This window comes from Mauremys reevesii, linkage group 3, assembly GCF_016161935.1.
Source record: "Mauremys reevesii isolate NIE-2019 linkage group 3, ASM1616193v1, whole genome shotgun sequence".
NCBI classification, from domain to species: Eukaryota; Metazoa; Chordata; order Testudines; family Geoemydidae; genus Mauremys; species Mauremys reevesii.
Genome location: NC_052625.1, coordinates 187,675,754 through 187,697,076, shown reverse-complemented (window position 1 = coordinate 187,697,076; position 21,323 = coordinate 187,675,754). Strand labels below are relative to the sequence as shown.

At 42.3% G+C, this 21,323-nt stretch overlaps 1 protein-coding gene across 10 annotated transcripts in view; it reads left to right on the top strand.

Annotated features, from left to right (window-relative positions):
• Positions 1 to 276: 276 nt before the first annotated feature.
• PUM2 (pumilio RNA binding family member 2) overlaps positions 277 to 21,323 on the top strand; it is a 122,628-nt gene continuing 101,581 nt past the window's right edge. For 6 of the 10 annotated variants that reach the window (XM_039529585.1, XM_039529583.1, XM_039529592.1 and 3 more), the window contains exon 1: positions 9,131 to 9,515. In XM_039529585.1, the coding sequence (XP_039385519.1) occupies positions 9,144 to 9,515 (372 nt within the window). In that variant the 5' untranslated portion in view covers positions 9,131 to 9,143. Of the gene's footprint in view, positions 421 to 489; positions 554 to 9,130; positions 9,516 to 21,323 lie in introns of those variants that run through there. The other 4 variants (XM_039529586.1, XM_039529587.1, XM_039529591.1 and 1 more) reach the window with 4 other exon arrangements.

Genomic DNA, 21,323 nt, shown 5'->3' with positions numbered 1-21,323 from the left:
ACAGCCTAGTCTTGTTTGGTGAAGCGTGGGTTTTCATTATTATTGTTGTTGTTGTAATTAACGTCTTTCCTTCAACGACTACTTGCATCACTACCCGTGGACTCCAGCGGGAGCTGGATCAGGCCCTAAAGCATTGTCCCATCCCACGCGGTGCAGAAGGATGGAACAATGAGGTGCTCGGAGTTCCGTGTTTGGAACGTCGCCGCCACTGCGACCTCCTCTCTTCCCACCCCTCACGCAGGGCCGCCGGGAGGGAACATCAAAGCGCGCGCAGACGCCGCGCCAACGCCGGTGATTGGCGCGCGGCGGAAGGGCCTCGAGAGTTCCTGCTGCCCGCCCCTCCTCCGTCCCGGCCACAGCGCGCCTGCGCAGTGGGGGTTGCTGCTCTGAGTGTGTGTGGGTCTCTCTCGCCATGTTGTTGTGAGTCTCTGGCGGCTGAGGTGGGGGGGAGGGGAGGAAGGTGAGACCCGGAGGTGGGGGCGGGCGGCGGGGACAGGGGTGTTCCAGGGCCCTGTCCGGCTCCGTTCCAGGGAGCAGCGCCGCCAGCCTGCCCGTGAGTATCTCCTGGGGCCGGGCTAGGCCAGGCCGCGGGGGAGCCCCCTTTTGTCTCGGGGGCCATGTTGTGGCTGCTAACCCAGCTGGTCGGGGCCTGGTCGAGGGTGGCTGCCCTCTCCCCTGCCTTTGTGCCTCTCTGCTTGGGCCCTGCCCCGGGCCGCTGTAGGGAGCAGCACAAAGGGGGTGGCGGTGGGGAGGGACGGGAGCGGAGCTGTGGGGGAACAAAGAGGGGGTGTCTAAGGAAGGGGGAGGGGCAGCCTGGGGAAAGGGGGTGTAGGAAGGAAGGGGTGTGGGGGGTGTAGGACGGGAGGGGGGAATAGTCTGGGAGAAGGAGGAGAGTGGGTATTGTGGTGGAGGGGAAGGTGTATGTTGTGGTTGGGGGAAGTGGTGGCGGGGGACGACGACTGCTGTGTGACCCTTACAGCACCTTAAGAATGCCAACAACACACACGCGTTTGGTGAGGGCGCTTACTATGCTATGGGTGAGGTGGGAGGGAAGACTTGGTGGGCAGTTTACGCCAAGGAAGGTGATGGGATTTAGATAAAGGAGATTAATTCATGCCTGAAAAACAGATCTGTGGTGGGGAGGGGAAGGGTGGCGAGGAATTGGGAGAGCAGTTCTCACTGAAGGGCACAACTGAGATCAAGACACAGGAAATGTTTAGGAAATGCGAACAAGGTTTTTTTCATTGCTTTCGTAGAGTTTAAGGCCGGAAGGGACCAGTAGATCGTCTAGGCTGATCTACTGTGTATCACAGGTTATTATATTTCACCTGGTTACTAAGGATATCTAAGTCCTTTTTTTTTTTTAAGGGATGTGAGGGTAGGTAGGAGGGCTAAATGCATATGGTTGATGTCACACAATGAAATATTGGATTTTATTTTTTCTTTAATACACTATCTGCACACACAAAATCAGAGAAAACATTGGAAAATATAACCATTGTCACAATATGGAGCGGTTCACATTTTTACTTGATTACTGCTGATTATTTTAAAAAAATATCTTTTAATAGTCATTATACAAGAGATTTTTTTGGCTTTGTTGCTATGAAGTTTTGTGTGCACTTCACTTCAAACTATGTCTTTAATTCTGTGAAAGTAAGGTGATACATGTTGAGCATTTTATACCCATCTGGTGTACTAAGCATACTGTACAAAACAAGCAAAATATCAAAACACTAAAAAATATATTATTTTACATGATGGTGTGGTTTAGAGGTTTTATCAAGTGAATTTGGGATGTGTCATTACTACCAAGTCATAAAGGCATGCATGGGTTTTATATATCACTGCAAATGAGTGCCCATAAAACCTTTATACCAAACATTTGTGCATTCTCTATATGTTACATATTAACAAATGGTTTTTGGAAATGTGTCCTAATTATTTTATTTGTGGTCCTTTTTGTGTCCCACAGCTGAACAGTCAGTCTCTCTTTAATTATGATTCAAACTATGTAGGCCTTGGAGAGAGAGGAAAATGAAAACAAATACATTTTTGAAATCTCTAAATATACCTAAAATGCCCTTTTTTAAAAAATACATAGTGCTGTTAATTTTGATGTCTGGGGGTTTTTAATGTCTGTATGCTTCTGGATCTTCCTGGGTTTAGAAACAGGTATTGTGCATATTGTTGGAAAACTGGATCTCTCGTTTTTGCTAAGGTATAAAGAGGTGTTGGATCTTAAAACTTTTATTGGTCCATAACTGAATATTGTACCATTGCACATATTTTTTTGGTAGGTGAAGGTGGTGAGGAAATTAGGATGGGGGAAGATTGAATTCTGTGGCAGTTTTTATTTGTTTTGTTTTTTAAACAAAGCATCTGGCAGCTGCTGGAAAATGCTCAAGGGTTTGGAAAGATAGTAGTAGTCCCAGAGGAGATAGACCTAATGGGCAAATGCAGGTAAGGAGGTGCTTGATAAATGCAGTTTTATCACATGGTTCTTCAGTTTATTGCATGAATATCATCTATGTGTATACATGTGCTATTTTAATCTTTATAATTTTTTTCTGTTTTTTGGCGTGAGGGAAGCAATAGAATGGTGGCTAGGCGATTACAATGATGAAAAGTGAGAAACAGTTATCTATTGTAATGTTTATCAGTAGTGCAAAAATTTGGAGGTGTTTGACCAGGAAGAGTACAATTGACTTCCCTTAAATGTTAGCTGCAGTGAAATGTATTATAGCTAATACATTTTCATTGGTAGAGAGAAAATATCATTTTTCCTTGTCCTGGGGGAAAAAAATAAGTTTTAATGTAGGGTTGCAATATATGTTTAAGATTGGTGTTTATTGCCTGATTGTAGTATATTAAACAATAAGTAACTTCTTTCCCATTTGTTTATTTGTGCAAGAGAGATTCTGGACATATTGGGGGACAGCATTAGCAGGGAGTTAGACTCATTCCCAGGTTTTCAAGTTAACTTAGTAGCATTTTTCCTGTTTTGCTCTCGTCCAGTTTTCTCCTTGTCTGGGTGTGCATGTATGTGTGTACTAATACTCTGTGTACAGAACTTCCTAAAATGCTTTATCTTGAGAACTCAAGTCTCTGCTTTGTACAGTTGTTTCCGAAATGTTAAGAGATCCCAAAAGCTGGGACTGGATGACATGGGATGTTTCACTTGATAATTTCCCTGTTCTGTTAGTTTCCTCTGAAGTGTCTGGCACTGGCCACTGTCGGAAGACAGGATACTGGCATATAGGTGAACCATTGGTCTGACCCTGTATGGCCCTTCTTAAGAACATAAGTTGTTAGATGGGCAATAGTTAACTTTCATTATTCCTATTCACGTACATTGATGCCTTATTTCTGGTGTACAGGATTATGTAAAGTGTCATTCTTGATTGCAGTAAAAATTCCTAAATATTATTCTTGGTGTTATGCTGAGGTATGAGGTGGTGAGGAAGTCTGCAATATCACTTCTTAAATGTAACAAAGATATTGGCACTTATATTTTCTTAGGGGAAGAAGACAGACCTTTCATTTCTAAATGAAAACTGCTAAAGTGACCATATAAGAAAGTGTGATGGATAGGTCATTTAGATACTAGTTGGGTTGTATAAACTGTGTTCATAGGCATGAGATATATTAGTTGCTCTTTCTGCTTCTGTTCTCTTAAAAAAAAAAAAATTAGTTGAAAAATGCTTTCCTCATCCAGGGTGAAGTTTTTCCACCCATAACACAACTATTTTCTTGCTTACTCTACACAGTGGAACTGTTCCAGCATTGTCACTAAGCCAGTACCCATCACTGAAAGGCTTGTTTTCTCCTCCTGTAACAACAAGTTAAGTTTGCATAGTGCCTTTAAATAACAATGTTTCAAGGCACTTCCTGGTAATATAGTAGAAATACTATGCTGCTGTATGTTTATAAAAATACCTTCCGATCACACAAAGTATACTCAGGTTCTCTGTGTGATTTTGAATAGGTATGTATAAAATCTTTCCTTTCTGCTAATAGCTTGAGACTTTTTTATTTTACAGGGGGCCTTTGTTTATGTCCCCTTCAGAATTTGTCAGTATTACCGTACTTCTAAATCAGTTGGCAGTATTTCTCTAGTCTGGAGTGTGAGATATCTAGTTGATGAATCAAAACCAGGTCTTATCTGTAGACGTATAATTAAGGTGTCCATTTTGTTATCTATCAGTTGATATTGAGGCTCTGATTAATTATCCATTCTGGAAGTGGCTCTCAGAGAGCTAATATGTACATGTTGGAGACATGGTCCTGTGAAAGTTATGAGATGACCATCCTGTGTGTTGAGAGAGGAATATAAAGCTCTCTGAAGTGCAGCAGCTGCAAAATTATTGAATCCATAGATATGTGCAGGACTCTTATCAAATAGAATTTGCAAGAATACGTCCAAAACAAAATATTGTGACTTTGACATGCTCCCTGTTCAATATAGATAGGGTCCTACCAAATTGACGGCCATGAAAACCATGTTGCAGACCATGAATCTGGTTTCCCCCCATGAAATGTGGTCTTTTGTGTGCTCTTACCCCATGCTATACAGATTTAATGGGGGAGACCAGCATTTCTCAAATTGGGGGTCCTAACCCAAAAGGGAGTTGCAGGGGTATCACAAGGTTATTTTAGAGGGGGTTGCAGTATTGCCACCCTTCTGCACTGCCTTCAGAGCTGGGTGTTTCCTTAGAGTGGCAGCTGTTGGTCAGGCACACGGCTCTGAAGACAGTGTCCAGCCAGCAGCAGTGCAGAAGTAAGGGTGGCTATACCATGCTACCCCTACTTCTGCGCTGCTGCCTTCAGAGCTGAGCAGCCGGAGAGTGGCAGCTGCTGACTGAGGAACCAGCTCTGCAGGCAGCAGTGCAAAAGTAAGGGTGGCAATACTATACCCTGCCTTCCTTATTTCCGTGCTGCTGCTGGTGGCGGCTCTGCCTTCAAAGCTGGGCTCCCAGCCAGCAGTTGCTGCTCTCCAGCTGCCCAGCTCTGAAGGCCGCACCACCGCCTGCAGCAGAGCAGAAATAAGGGTAGCAGTACCACCAACCCTCCACCCCCACATCCTCCACACACACACAATAACCTTGCAAACCCGCCACAACTCCTTTTTGTGTCACGCCCCTACAATTACAACACTGTGACATTTCAGATTTAAATAGCCGAAATCATGAAATTTAGGATTTTTAAAATCCTATGACTGTGAAATTGACCAAAATGCACTGTGAATTTGATAGGGCCCTAAATATAGATGGTCATATAAATATCACGTATTGTAGCACAAATATATTTTAATCAACGTATATGATACTATGATTTTTCCTTACAAATTGGAGTTGGTAATCTGTTGAAAATTTTGACAATTTCATCAAATATTTCCAAATACAGTCGGGCCTCAATTTACACGGTGGTTACGTTCTTGAAAAAACACTGTGCAAATAGAAATTGCTTTAAAAGATACCAAAGGTCTGTGGGGAAATAAGGTTTTAGGTTCCAGGCTCACAAGATGACCTCCCTAATTTATCGAATACAGGTTTTAAATTAAAAAAAAAAAAGAAAATTAAACTTGCTGTTAACCTTTACTGATGTTAAGGATGAACTTGATATGATGATAATGCTGATGTTGTTGAAATTAGAACTCCGAGGGTTCATCTGTGGTGTCTGGGGAGGCCAGAGCGTGTGGAGCGGTAACGTAGCCAGACACGTGAGTGGGTGGGCATGACGGGAGAGGGAAGGCAGGAGGGATGGGGTCACAACTAATTGACCGTGCAAAACTGAAACTGAGCAAAAAACCCCATGTAAATTGAGGCCTGTACAGTCGGGCCCCGATTTACACAGTATTTTTTTGCAAGATTTCAGTTATGCACAATCAAATTAATTGTGACCCTTTATTTTTGTACACGGTGTGGATTCACTTTTATACGGTGCGGTCACCAAGATGTGCAGGGCAGTGGCATAGTCAGGATGGGACACTTGGGTGGGCCTTGACTTTGTCTGTGTGGGCAATGATGGGGATGGGGGAGGGGAGACTGCCTCCCCTCACCTCCTCCAGCTGGTCTTGCAGGGGGCGATGGACACTCTGGCTAGGGCACTGGCAATCCCAGGGGGGCACCCAGGGAGTGGGATCGGGGTGCAGGGGCTTACCCTGCTCCACCTGACACTCCTGCCGGGAAGCGGGGTCGGGGACTCGCCTATCGCCACCCAGCGCTCCTGCTGGTGAGTGGGCCCAGGGGCTTACCCCACTCACCCAGCGTTCCTGCCGGGGAACAGGATTGGGGCGTGGGCTAGCCCCGTTCTGCCCACCAAGTGCTCCTGCTGGGAATCAGGGTCGGGGTGCAGGGGCTTACCCCACTACACTCGGCACTCTTGCTTCTCCACCCCCATCATGCCCGCCCACCCAAGTGTCCTGACCTGGCTACGCTACTGCTCTACACTCCCTTGCTTCCCCAGACGAACCCTCGGAGTTCTGACTTCAACATCAGCATTAACATCATATCAAGTTCATCCTTAACATCAATAAAGGTTAGTAGCAATTTCATTTAAAAAAATTTAATTTTAAAACCTCTATTGGATAAATTAGGGAGGTCATCTTGTGAGCCTGAAACCTAAACCCTTATTTCCCATAGACTCTTCGTATCTTTTAAAACAATTTCTATTTGCACAGTGTTTTTTCAAGAATGTAACCACTGTGTCAATCAAGGCCCAGCTGTATGTCTACAATTTGACCAGTTCTGGTAAAGTTAAATTACTTCTCACTTAGCCAGTGCTAGAGAAGGTATTGGAGAAATGGACAGATACAAATTACTGCACTGACTGGCTTTGTGTTTCCATTGTAAATCTCTCTTTGTGCTTACATGTGTCATAAATCTTTGATTTTTTCTCTTTGTGTGGGGAGAGGGGAACAAGGAGATGGTAAAGGTTGACATAGAAAATCTCAGTCCAGAAACTACTTATTAAATGTGAGCTTCCTCACCCAACATTGATATGAGCATAAATGTTTGTTATAAGTGTACCAAACTCCTTTTATTAATTTGGTTACTTACTTGCTTTATTTATATATAAAAATAGTATACAAAACTTTAAGGTGGACTAAAGCCTGTTAGTTTTTTAAAAGGAAAAAAAGTGATGCTGAGGCTCAAAGAGAGGCTACTATGCATGTGTATTTAGTTTCTTGGAGCCATATTATGCAAATATTAAATTTTCACAGTAAACATTTTAGCACAGAGCCACTTGGAATGAATTTTGTGAATGTTAGTTAAGAAAAATAAAACTTACACATTTTATATCACATTCATAATTTTTTTTAGGCATACTATTGTTAATGCATGGTTACCTTTCCAGTATAGAATGTATTGCAAAATTCTTTGTTCTGTGAATATTGCATTGAGGGGTTTGTCATATTGTTGAGTTTGAAGAAGTCACAGAATTCATACCGTGTTTATGGAATGCCATTTCAGTGAAGTAAACAGCTATTGTTGTAATAATAAAACTATATCTAAGTAGCATTTTGTCTAACAATGGCGATAAAACAATGCATATTCAGTTATAGCAAAAACCTCAATTCCACAGTATGGTATCATTTTTTTTTTATGAGGATGATTGTACATGGAGGAGGTGTTAACACTGGAAATAAAATATATGTATTTACAGAGAAATTAGAAGCGGTCATGATCTCTTATTGTACACAATGTTACGCTTAGAAACTCCATTCTGGGTGAGGAGCTTTCTGCATATGAGTTTTTTCCATTCCGGTTTTATACTGTTCCTCTTAAGTGATTACGGAAGGTATGAAACTTATTGTAAAGTTTCCAGACTATACTTTAAAATGAAAATAACTCTGACCATTTTTGCAGGTGCCATAAATTATTACATTGTAGGATATTTTTGTCTTATGTCTGTGTACTGCTCCTGGTTTCTCTGAATTTCATGTCACTTATTGCTGTACGACTGACAATACGCCTGATGAAATGGACAAAGTAGAAATCACAAAGTCAAATAAATGCATTATCACGTTGCCCCCATCAGAGATTTTGGCAATAAAAACCCAGGAGAATCCATTCTACCAGATGAAGAATGGCCTCTCCTGTGGTTTTTATTGCCAAAATCTCTGATGGGGCAATGTGATTTCTACTTTGTCCACTTCATGTGTATTTTCAGTCTTTCATCAATAAATGTGTGATTGTCAGTTATACTTATTTCAAGCCAAAAAGACAGTTGGCAGACTGATGAAAGATTTCAGGTTCAGATTAAAATTGTGGTCAGTAGAAGGTCAAAATATACTGCCAGTTTGCTCATAGGTGTTTTTAATATGAAATTTGATATTAAAATCTTGCACAACCAAAACAACACTGAACATTTTTCACTTGTGACATATTTGCATTTTAGATTTAGGAGTTAGCCTTCCACACTACTTAGGTGAAATTGCTTGTAGGCTATGAAAAACAAAGTTGGTAGCAGAAGTTATAGGGCAGGGTTTCTCAAACAAGGGTCACCTTGTGTAGGGAAAGCCCCTGGCGGGCTGGGCTGGTGTGTTTGTCTGCCCCGTCCGCAGGTCCGGCTGATCGCTGCTTGGGGCCAGTGGGAGCTGCTGGAAGCGGCGCGGGCCGAGGGACTTACTGGCCACTGCTTCCAGCAGCTTCCGATGGCCCGGAGCAGTGATCCGCGGTCAGTGGGAGCCGCGATTGGCTGGACCTGTGGACAGGGCAAGTAAACACACTGGCCTGGCCTGCCAGGGGCTTTCCCTACACAAGCGGTGACCCCTGTTTGAGAAACCCTGTTAAAGGGCCAAATATGAAGGAATGTACGTGTCAATTGATATGGTGTTTAAAAAAAAAAGTCACTAAGTTCAATATCTGAAAGTATATTTTGATCAAGGATAGTTACATTAGTATGTTTGGTTCCATACTATGTATTGTCTCAGACAACCCTGCCATCTTAGGTTGATAACAGTACTTTAAATTAATTAAATAGAAAAAGCTTAAGCCAACATCTTTAACAGAGTACACTGTTCTTATATAGTCTGGATTTTTTTTTAAATCCTAATTATAAGAACTGCATATTTAAAGACATTCATTGGAAAGCCTTTTATGTTATCAAGACTTTTTCTTTTTAGGTTTCTACGTGGAATGAGCATTCCATGTGTCCTCCTAGGCTTGAATGAAGTGGCCTGGCAGGAGACCAGAGGAATGATGCATGCGAACATTGGTCAGGAAGCCAGTGGGGTTGGAATAGGGGTTGCCCCAGCTGGAACAGTAGGTGGAGCAACAGCAGGGCCAGGGCCTGGAACTTCAGGGCCCAGTTCAGGTGGAAACAATCCTCACACCATCCCTACAGCTGCAGTGTCAGGTGCTTTCAATGTCCAGGTACCCCTCAGTGGACGGTCTCAGGATGATGCCACAGTTGGATATTTCTTCCAGAGGCAGGCTGGTGAGCAGTTGAGTGGCTACTCCAGCAAACATCGCTGGCCCACAGGAGATAGCATTCATGTAGATCATTCGGTAGGTAGCTTTATTTGTTTTTTCATTAAAAAACTTCGTATGTTTTTTCATAAATCCTAATCTTTCAGAAAGATATACGTGGGTTAAGCTACTTTTTCTGTATCAATTATAGCTTCAAAGCATATAGTTTTCCATAAAGTAAACCATTTAGTTTTTTGTTTGAGCAGTTAAACATATCAGTTTAATTATTCTATTGTAATACGTTAAGTGTTCATTAAAAAGTTGTTGGTTAAAGTAAATAAGCATTACTTTTCAAAGTATGTGTCTAGTTTTTTTCCAGGAACACTAACAAGTATTACTCGTTAGATCTGAAATCAGATGGTAGCCATCTGTTATAGTTTGATAAAAGGCCAATTATAACAGGCCTAATGAAAAGTAACATGGCTCTTGCACACAATCTTACTTGTTACACTTGCAGGTAAAAACTTGTATTATCAACACTATAAACATGTAAGTAGTAGAACTAAGCAAGGGGTACCTCGTGTTTAAACTTAACATTATACAATAGGTTGCTACCTGATTCTTTTGCAGATGATGAAATGTAATTACCCACAAAGCTTCAAATAGCAAACACCTAGCTCCAAATGTGTAACTGCTATAGCTTTCTAATTTTTCTCGTTAAACGTTTACTCTTGAAATTCAGAAAACAAAATGTTCTTTTCTATGAATCTGAGTTCGGCAAGTTAAAAGGTTCACTGGCAATTTCTTTATCTTCCCAAACCCCGGAGTTGTGGGATATGTTCCAAGGAAATGCAGTAAAATGTAGGAAAATGAATATAACAATTTTACCAACCTAAAAGTTTGGTTATCTTTATTTTTCTCATCCATTTGCTGCTCTTCTTTACCTTAATTTCTCTTGTCATTTTATTCCTTGGTTTTGTTTTTATTCTCACTCCTTTCTCTTTCCTGTAATAGTAATTGCAGAGCAAAACCTTTCTTGTCAGTACCTGCTTCTTTGTATTGTATAAAATATTATATTTAATATATTACTAAAATATAAATCAGGTCCCTCGCAATATTCTACTTCCCCACTTGGGGCAAGTAATTATTTTGAATGTGTGATAACATAATAGCTTTTTCCCCATCATCATTGGCTTCATCGTAAATGGTGGGCAACTAGATTGTATGCCTAGGCTGATTGATTTTTATTACAGTTTTGCAAGGTGACACAGTCTGTGTATTTATGTATTAAGCTGTTCTTAAACAAGTAAGAATTGGCATATCTTCTCCCCCATCTGGGGAGCAGAGAGAGATGCAGCTCAGATTAGCTTTGTGTAATAACACTATTTAGTTCTTCAGAGTATTCCACGCTCATCCAGGAGAGAACGGTAAATGTAAACATTCTATACCTAATGTGTTTTAAAAAGAGCTGCAAAAAAACCTAATTCTAGAAAATATTTTGTTTTATGAATCATAAAGAGCCACAAAGGGGAAGTTTTATTTTACTTTTGCTTATTCACTTTTAATTGCTTGGGAGCAGTAATACTTTTCTAACCTATATAACTGAGTGATATCTCCTTTGTGTTCTGCCGTTTTCACTGTTTTCCTTCTTCGATAGTCTAGAAAAATAGGAAATTGCCATGAAAGAACAGATCAATAGACTTTCCTAGTGCTGTTCTGTGTGCCTTAAAAGTTGCAGAGTGTTCTTTGTGGGCCACAATGCACACAGAACTAATGCTTTTGGGGTGGGTACGTAAAGTCAAGAATTACATTCATATTTACCATCTTGTGAAGAGCCAGCACTCAGGCCTGGTCTACACTACGCATTTAAACCGAATTTAGCAGCGTTATACCGATTTAACCCTGCACCCGTCCACACAATGAGGCCCTTTATATTGATATAAAGGGCTCTTTAAACCGGTTTCTGTACTCCTCCCTGACGAGAGGAGTAGCGCTGAAATTGGTATTGCCATGTCGGATTAGGGTTAGTGTGGCCGCAAATCGACAGTATTGGCCTCCAGGAGCTATCCCACAGTGCACCATTGTGACCGCTCTGGAAAGCCATCTGAACTTGTCTACCTGGCCAGTGTATCCAGGAAAAGCCCCGCAAACTTTTGAATTTCATTTCCTGTTTGCCCAGTGTGGAGCTCTGATCAGCACAGGTGGCGATGCAGTCCCAAATCCAAAAAGAGCTCCAGCATGGACCGTACGGAAGATACTGGATCTGATCGCTGTATGGGGAGACAAATCTGTTGTATCAGAGCTCCATTACAGAAGCTGAAATGACAAAGCATTTGAAAAAATCTCCAGGCTATGATAGACAGAGTCCACAGCAGGGACTCAACACAGTGCTGCGTGAGAAGCGTAACAGAAAGCCAAAGAATCAAATGGACGCTCATGGAGGGAGGAAGGGGGTACTGAGGACTCCAGCTATCCCACAGTCCCCGCAGTCTTCGAAAAGCATTTTCATTCTTGGCTGGGCTCCAAGTTCCTGAAGGGTCAAAAACATTTTCCCGGGTGTTTCAGGATGTATGTCGTCAATTTACACCCTACTCCCCCCCCCCCCTGAAAGAAAAGGGAAAAAAATGGTTTCTCGCCTTCTTTCAATGTCACCCTATGTCTACTGCATGCTGCTGGTAGACGGGGTGCTGGAGACCTAAACAGCAGCATCCTCTCCCCTCCCCGGTGGCAGACAGTACAGTACAGAAGGACTGCTATCCATCAGCAGCAGCAGCCCGTGAGTGCTCCTGGCTGGCCTCGGTGAGGTCATGTCTAAAGAAAAGATTCTGTACTGCCTGGACTATCATAGCAGTGGAAGGCTGGTCTCCTCCCCCCCACACCCTTTAATGTCCTGCCTGGACTATCATAGCAGCTGGAGGCTTCCTCCCCCTCATTTTATCTCACTAAAAAGTCAGTGTTTCTTATTCCTGCATTCTTTATTACTTCATCACACAAATGGGGGGGACACTGCCATGGTAGCCCAGGAGGGTTGGGGGAGGAGGGAAGCAACGGGTGGGGTTGTTGCAGGGGCACCCCCTAGAATGGCATGCAGCTCATCATTTCTGCGGGATCTCTGGGGCTCTGACACGGAGCGGCTGTGCTCTCTGGTTCTCTAGTACACTTGCCTCATATTCTAGGCAGGACCGACTCTATTTTTAGACAAAACATTTTTGCCTATGCGCTCCCGGCCGACCTCAGCAAGGCCAGCCAGGAGCACCCATGATAGCAGCAGACGGTACAGAACGACTGATAACCGTGATCTCATTGCCAATTTACAATGGCATGGTAGACGGTACAATATGACTGGTAACCATCTCTGCTATCTTGCAAAGGCAAATGAATGCTGCTGTGTAGCAGTGCAGTACTGCCTCTGTCAGCAGCATCCAGTACACATACGGTGACAGTGACAAAAGGCAAAAAGGGCTCCATGATTGCCATGCTATGGGTCTGCCAGGGCAATCCAGGGAAAAAGGGCGCGAAATGATTGTCTGCCGTTGCTTTCATGGAGGAAGGATTGAGTGACGACATTTACCCAGTATCACCCGCAACACTGTTTTTGCATTGGGATCTCAACCCAGAATTCCAATGGGCAGGGGAGACTGCAGGAACTATGGGATAGCTACGGGATAGCTACCCACAGTGCAACGCTCCGGAAATCGACGCTAGCCTTGGTACATGGATGCACACCGCCGAATTAATGTGCTTAGTGTGGCCGCGTGCGCTCGACTTTATACAGTCTGTTTTACAAAACCAGTTTATGTAAAATCGGAATAATCCCATAGTGTAGACCAGGGGTCTCAAACTCAAATGACCCCGAGGGCCGCATGAGGACTAGTGCATTGGCCCGAGGGCCGCATCACTGACACGCCCCCTTGCTGCCCCTGGCCACACCCCAATCCACCCCTTCCATGAGGCCCCGCCCCTGCCCTGTCTCTTCTCCACCTCCTCCCCTAAGCGCGCGGCTCCCCGCTCCTCCCCCCTGCCTCCTGGAAAGTGTTAAGCGCCACCAACAGCTGTTTGGCGGCGGGAAGCGCCTGGAGGTAGGCAGAAAAAAAAATGAAGAGTAATATAGTAGTATAGTATTAAAATATAGTATGCTATTAAAAGTTAATTTATTAACTTTTTTATTAACTTCTTTAACTGTAATGTGAAACGTCAGTGCTAATTTTGACAGTCATTTCATTTTTGGCCACTTAGCTGGCAGCGTTTTGCATCAACCAGAGCATCAATATTAGGTTTGATATCCTGAGACGAAACCAATCTCAGTGTTGCTTGCAAATGTTCATCAGTGAGCCTTGACCTTAACACAGATTTGTTAATCTTCATGGAAGAGAAAAACTGTTCACATATATATGTACTTCCAAACATTGCCATTATCCTTGCAGAAGCAGAGAATAACATGGGAAATCTTTCTTGTGAAAGAAACCTGTAGAATTCTGGAATTCCAACGTCTGTATACTTCTGCTTCAAAATCGTGTCACACTGAAGCTCCACTAACTCCATCTGCATTTCCTCTGCAACATTGTCAATTTCAACAGCAAATGGTGTGGAAAAAAGTTGAAAATGTGTTTCAAGTGCCTTGAAATCTTTAAACCGCACATCAAACTGTTTGTGTAAGTTAGAAATGATCTCTGCATATTCTTTCAAGGATTTGGGTTCAACTTTTCCTAAGGAATTCAGAGTTGAGAAATGGACCAAATTGCCAGCAGTCAGCTGTTTCCCCCATAAAGTAAACTTGACTTTGAATGACTTAATACTGTCATACATCTGTGTTATCACCTGTTTTCTACCCTGAAGTTTCAAGTTCAGTGCATTCAGGTGATCAGTTACATCTGTTAGAAAAGCAAGATTGCAGATAAAAGTGGAATCAGCAAGCTGTGGAACCTCCTTGTTTTTCATTTTCATGAAGGAATCAATCTCCTCTTTAAGTGCAAAAAAACGCTTCAAAACATTTCCACGACTCAGCCATCTAACTTCAGTGTGATACAGAAGTTCCCCATATTCACTGTCCATACTTGCTAGAAAAGAAGTGAACTGTCTGTGATTCAGCCCTCGTGCACGTATAAAATTAACAGTTTTAACAACTACATCCATAACTTCTTTCATTTGTAGACTTTTACTACACAGGGCTTCTTGGTGCAAAATACAATGTATACTGGTGAAGCTAATTCCTGGTATATTGAGGCTGTTCAGTTTGGTCTTCAATAATCCAACCACACCAATGTTTTCAGAGCACATTGATGGCGCACCATCCGTAGCCAAAGATACGAGTTTGTTCCATGGCAGCGCAGCTTTTTCAATGCACTCTTCCAATCCTTGAAATATGTCACGTCCCGTTGTGGTACCCTTCAGTGGTATTAAGTCTAGCAATTCTTCAGTTATATTCAAATTGCAGTCCACACCTCTAATGAACACTGCACACTGTGCGGTATCTGATACATCTGTACTCTCATCAAGAGCAATTGAAAATACTTCAAAGCCTTTTGCCATTTGAATCAATTGTTTTTGCACATTATCAGCTAAATCCGTTATCCTGCAGGCAACTGTATTTGCAGACAAGCTTATGCCTTCAAAAACTTTCTTCCTATCAGGACATAAAATTTCACTGGCCTTCATAAGACATTCTTTTATGAATAAGCCTTCTGTAAAAGGTTGCGATGATTTAGCTATCATTTTGCTTATCACAAAACTTGCTCTTACTGAATCTTCGCTAGACTTGTTAATCCTTGAAAATAAATTTCTTTGCTTGGCAAATGCTGCTTTAAGTTGCTGAACTTTTTCCTCTCGGATTTTTCCGGTGAATGCATCATATTTTTCACGGTGCATCGTGTCATAGTGCCGACGCACGTTATACTCCTTGGGAACAGCAATCGTTTGCTGACAAATAAGGCATTGAATTTTATCTTTTACCTCTGTGAAAAAATATAAATTCTCCCATTTGTCTTGGAAAACTCTCTTTTCTTCCATGAGTGTTCTTTTTTTGGACGAAGTCATTTCCAAGCAGTTTTAATAAATATATACACTCAGTAATGCACCTCACTCAAAGGACAAAACACGCACTTAGATTTACTGCCTAAGGCTCTGGGAGGGAGTTTGGGTGGGGGAGGGGGTCTGGAGTACAGGCCCTGGGCTGGAGTTTGGGGGGGGGAGGGGGTCTGGAGTGCAGGCTCCCGGCTGCGGCAGGGGGTGGGGGTGCAGGCTTTGGGACGGAGTTTGGGGCTAGGAGGGGGGGCAGGGGTGAGGGCTGTGGGGGTGAGGGGTTTGAGGCAGTGGAGAGGCTCAGGACTAGGGCAGAAGATGCAGGGGAAGGGCAGCCTGCTCTGGCCCTAGTGCAGGGGGCGCTAGGACCCTGCGGCAGCAGGTGATGCCGGAAGCCGGCATAGCCGAGGAGTGGAGTCAGCGTGAGCTCCCGGGCAGGCTCCCCGGCGGTGAGGGGGCAGCAAGTGGGGGCCGGGAGACACTGGGGGGAGGCGCGTGGGGGCGGCAGGTGGGGCCAGGGGAGAGACCCGGCCCCAAACATGGGGGAGCAGCGCGCGGGGAGCTTAGGCACAGAAACTAACTCGGGGAGGGGGGCGGGGGTGAGGGGAGTTTGGCAGTGACAGGAAGTAACTGGGGGAGCTCCGCGGGCCGCAGGGAAGAGCTCCGCGGGCTGCATGCGGCCCGCGGGCCGCATGTTTGAGACCCCTGGTGTAGACCTACCCTCAGAGTGAGGTTCCAACAGACCTGGTACATCTAAAAGCTAAAATATGCAGACTTTGAAAGTATTTAATTACCATTCCTTTCTACATGCCATAGGTTAGGAAAAATCAGCACATTTGTTTGAGAGATGAAAGGGGTGGATATTTTGACATGTTTGGAAAGAAGGACTGCATAGAAATGATGTTAGTAACAATTGACTCTGAAATCCAAAATGAGGAAATTAAAATATTTAGGTTCAGTATGGATTACTTAAGCATACTGTAGCTGAGTCACAGAATGTGTGAATATGCCTAAATAAAAAAGGAAGCAGGAAGGAAAGAAAATAAGCAGTATGGATAAAAATGGTAAGGTTCAAGTTGCAGAAAGTGGAAACCTGGCTCAAGTGAAGCCAGTAGAAAGGAGCACAAACTATTGCAGGTAAAATACAAAATGGAAACTAGCAAACTTGGGAGAAATTTTCATAGAATCATAGAACTGGAAGGGACCTCAAGAGGTCATCTAGTCCAGTCCCCTGCGCTCAAGGCAGGACTAAGTATTATCTAGACTAGGGGTTCTCAGACTTTTGTACTGGAGACCCTTTTCACATAACAAGCCTTTGAGTGCGACCTCCCTTATACATTAAAAACACTTTTTAATATATTTAACACCATTATAAATGCTGGAGGTAAAGCGGGGTTTGGGGTGGAGACCGACAGCTCGCGACCCCCCAATGTTATAACCTTGCAACCCCTTGAGGGGTCGCGACCCCCAGTTTGAGAATCCCTGATTTAGACCATCCCTGACAGGTGTTTGTCTAACCTGCTCTTAAAAATCCCCAATGATGGAGATTCCACAACCCCCCAAGGCAATTTATTCCAGTGCTTAACCACTCTGACAGGAAGTTTTTCCTAATGTCCAACCTGAACCTCTCTTGCGGCAATTTAAGCCCATTATTTCTTGTCCTATCTTCGGAGGTTAAGAACAACAATTTTTCTCCCTCCTCCTAACAATCAATCTTCCCTCATAGGTCATGTTTTCTAGACCGCTAATCATTTTTGTTGCTCTTCTTTGGACTTTCTCCAGTTTGTCCCCATCTTTCCTGAAATGTGGCACCCAGAATATTCTGGTTGCAGCCTAATGAGCATGGAGTAGAGCAGAAGAATTACTACTTGTGTCTTGCTGACAATACTCCTGCTAATACATTCCAGAATGATGTTTGCTTTTTTTTGCAGCAGGGTTACACTGTTGACTCATATTTAGCTTGTGATCCACTATGACCCCCAGATCCTTTCCTAGGCAGTCATTTCCCATTTTGTACGTGTGCAACTGATTGTTCCTTCATAAGTGGAGTACTTTGCATTTGTTCTTATTGAATTTCATCCCGTTTACTTCAGATCATTTCTCCAGTTTGTCCAGATCATTTTGAATTTTAATCCTATCCTCCAAAACACTTGCAGCCCCTCCCAGCTTGGTATCATCTGCAAACTTTATAAGTGTACTCTCTATGCCATTATCTAAATCATTGAGGAAGATATTGAACAGAACCGGATCCAGAACCGATCCCTGCAGGACCCCACTCGTTATGCCCTTCCAGCTTGACTGTGAACCACTGATAACTACTCTCCGGGAATGATTTTCCAACCAGTTATGCACCCACCTTGTAGTAGCTCCATCTAGGTTGCATTTTCCTAGTTTTTTTATGAGAAGGTCATGCAAGACAGTATCAAAAGCCTTACTAAAGTCAAGATATACCACATCTACTGCTTCCTCCCTTTCCACAAGGCTTGTTACCCTGTCAAAGAAAGCTGTCAGGTTGGTTTGACATTAGTTCTTGATAAATCCATGCTGACTGTTTATCACCTTATCTTCTTGGTGTTTGCAAATTGATTGCTTAATTATTTGCTCCATTATCTTTCCGGGTACAGAAGTTAAGCTGAGTGGTCTGTAATTTCCCGGGCTATCCTTATTTTCCTTTTTATAGACGGGCACTATATTTGCACTTTTCCGGTTTTCTGGAATGTCTCCTGTCTTCCATGACTTTTCAGAGATAATTGCTAATGGCTCAGATATCTCCTCAGTCAACTCCCCGAGTATTCTAGGATGTATTTCATCAGGCCCTGGTGATTTGAAGACATCTAAGTAATTTTTGACTTGTTCTTTCCCTATTTTAGACTCTGATCTTACCTCACTATCACTGGCATTCACTATCTTTTACGTCCACTCTAGTCAGACACAAAGCAAATATCAAGAACTTTCTGAATACTAGAAGTAAGAACATTGCAAGAGGACTGGTGAGTTGAGGGACAATTATGGAGATCAAGGACCTTGCAGAAAAGCTAACATTTTCATATCATTCTTCACCCAAAGAATATTAGTGGGTCATCCATACTGGACGTACTGATTTTCAGACAATAAAGATAGCATTGTTAGTGACTGAGTCAGAAAAGGAGACACTGGAATACATTGATTAAAGAGCAACAAGTCACCTTGGCTGTATGGTATTTTTCCCATGTATTCTGAATTAATTTGAAAATGAAGTGACTGAACTGCTAATACAAATATTCAGTCTGTGACTAAAATCAGCTAATATTGCAGAGTAGTGGAGGATATCAAATGTACATATCTTTAAAAAACTAAAAAAAAAGGCACATGGGCAAATCCTGGGAATTGCTGACGCAGTGAGCCTTACTTCAGTAGCAAAAAAATTGATTGTAATTATAATTTTAAAATAGAATTATAAAACAGGTGAGCATGAGACAGTAGAGACAAATCAATACATCTTTTCTAAAGGAAAATTGGTTTTAATTTACTGAAATTCTTTGAGTTTGTCAAACAAATAGTGGATAAAGAACTGTAGTTATGCCCCTTTGTCAAAATTCCTTACAAGAGATTACTAAGGAAACTACGTCTCATCCCCTGACTACTTAAAAACTTTAGTGGATTGGCAGCAACTCAAAAGTTAGAAATAAATAGTAGGAGTAAAGGATCAATTTCTAACATGACAAAAGGTTAACTGGAGTACTCTGGAGTTCCATAGTAGGGCTGATGTTTAATGTACTAAACATCTGGAAAGCAGTATGAACAGTGAAATGGAAAAACTTGCAGATGGCATAGTTATTTCAGTTAAGACTTGACAAGAGAGGAACTTCAGAGAAGACAGAATAAAGTTAGGTGAATGGGAAGCACAACTGTAGATGAAAATTCCTTGACAAGTGTAAAATAACATGCTTTGGAACAAATAATTTGAATTACATGTATTACTGGGTTCTAAACTAACCATTCTGGCAAAAGATTTTGATATTGTAGTCAGTTCAGTTTTGTGATGGCAGTGAAAAGAAAAATGAAGAAAATACATAGCATAGAAAACTTTACTGAAAATATTATGCCATTTATATTAGTTGATAGTACACCTTCACTTAGACTTGTGTTAAATTCTGATTGTCTCATTACAGAACATCTATTAGACGTAGAAGAGATCAAAAGACAGGTAACAAATTGTTAGAGACGTGGAAAGACTTCCATATGACGATAATGAAAAGAGATTGGGACTACTTTGTTTACAAAGTAACATTGCATAAATAGGATAAACAGGTGAATAGGAGCACCTATTCTTATAAGAACTGAGGGGACATTCAGTACAATTGAAAAGCAGTGCATTTAAAATTGATTAAAGGAGATGCATAATTAATCTGTAAAATTCATTGCCATAAGATATTGTTGAATCCTAGAGCATAGTGTGATTCAAACAGAACATCCAGCATTATAGTCTTTTAAAATGTATATAGAGATATAAACCCTCATGCTTCAGTGCTTAATCCAGACAATGAACTGACAAAATTGGGAAGAAACTTCCCTGCTCTTAATTCTAGAATTGCCCACCACAGGATTTCTTGCATTTTCCTCTGACGTATTTATTATTGGTGGCCAGTAGACAGGCTACTGGACTATATGGACCACTGGTCTGATCTTGTACAGCAATGTCTGTTTTTCCCAACTCTGAAAGACTGTAGAGCAAGAGAGGGTGGGTCAGCAGTGGAGGGGAGGACACCTACCCTCTGGCATCATCCCTTCATCAGCCCTACAGGGATTTTTAAGGGTAAATTAGTGGTCACCTTTAACTTATATCAGTTCTCTATGTTTAGTGGCGAATCCTCTAGGACCTGAGAAGTGAGTGACTCTGTGAAAGTTTAGAGACACATGGTGTCTCTGGCACTCCGAGTGCAGGAAGTGGGGGCCCGCAAGGATTTTAAAAAATAATACTTGCCACTCCAGGCTTGTATTAAACTCCCAAGGTTACAGCTTCTCTCTGACCTTGGCTTGGTAAACGCTACCACCACCCAAATGCAAGAAACTCCTTTGAACCCAGGAGAGAGCACTTGGAAATTCCTCCCTGTGGGGTACCCTGAAGCCCTTTCTCCCTCCGCCCCCCTGGGGAAGAGCTGAGAAAGCCACAGCTAATCAAACAACATGCACAAACCTCTTAGGACACCAAAAATCCAATCCTGTTCTTAAAAAAAGTAAATATTGTTAAAACAAAAAGAAAATATATCTGGAACTTGGCCATTTGCTAGATTTTAAAAGAGCAGTTCCAAAAATTAAGCCCCCAGCTAGCTTTCTTGGGGGTTCAACTTAAAGGTTACAAGTAAACAAAAGCATCAGGAGTTAGCACAGAGGAGATCCACAAGCCAAAATAAACCTGATAGCGTCAAATTATTCCTTCTAGGTATGAAAAATACTTTCTCATACCTGGTTCAAACCTTATACAGCATTACTGATCCGTCCCTGCAGCCCCAAGAACAACCACAGACAAAGAGAGAGTTTCTTTTCCCATTTAAAAAAGTTCTAGCTTTCCCATTGGCTCTTTTGGTCAGGTGCCCCACGCCTTTTCTTTTACCTGTGGGTTTGTTAACCCTTTACAGGTAAAGCAAGCAGAGAACAGACACCAAGAGGGATTTTACAGCTAACTGGATGGCTGGGTGTCCATAAGCGAGTTATCCCCTTCAGTTATCACACATGGTCTTTTCAGAGGTCTCAAGATCTTCACAGAACTTAGACAAAGCAAACATTAGTGAATTTTGGTGAAAGAATGCCAAGGAAATACTGCAGTTACAGTAAAGACTACCAGAAGCCTCTTATACTTATAATAAATAGCAGTATTGTCAACAAGAGAATGTAAATGATTACACCATT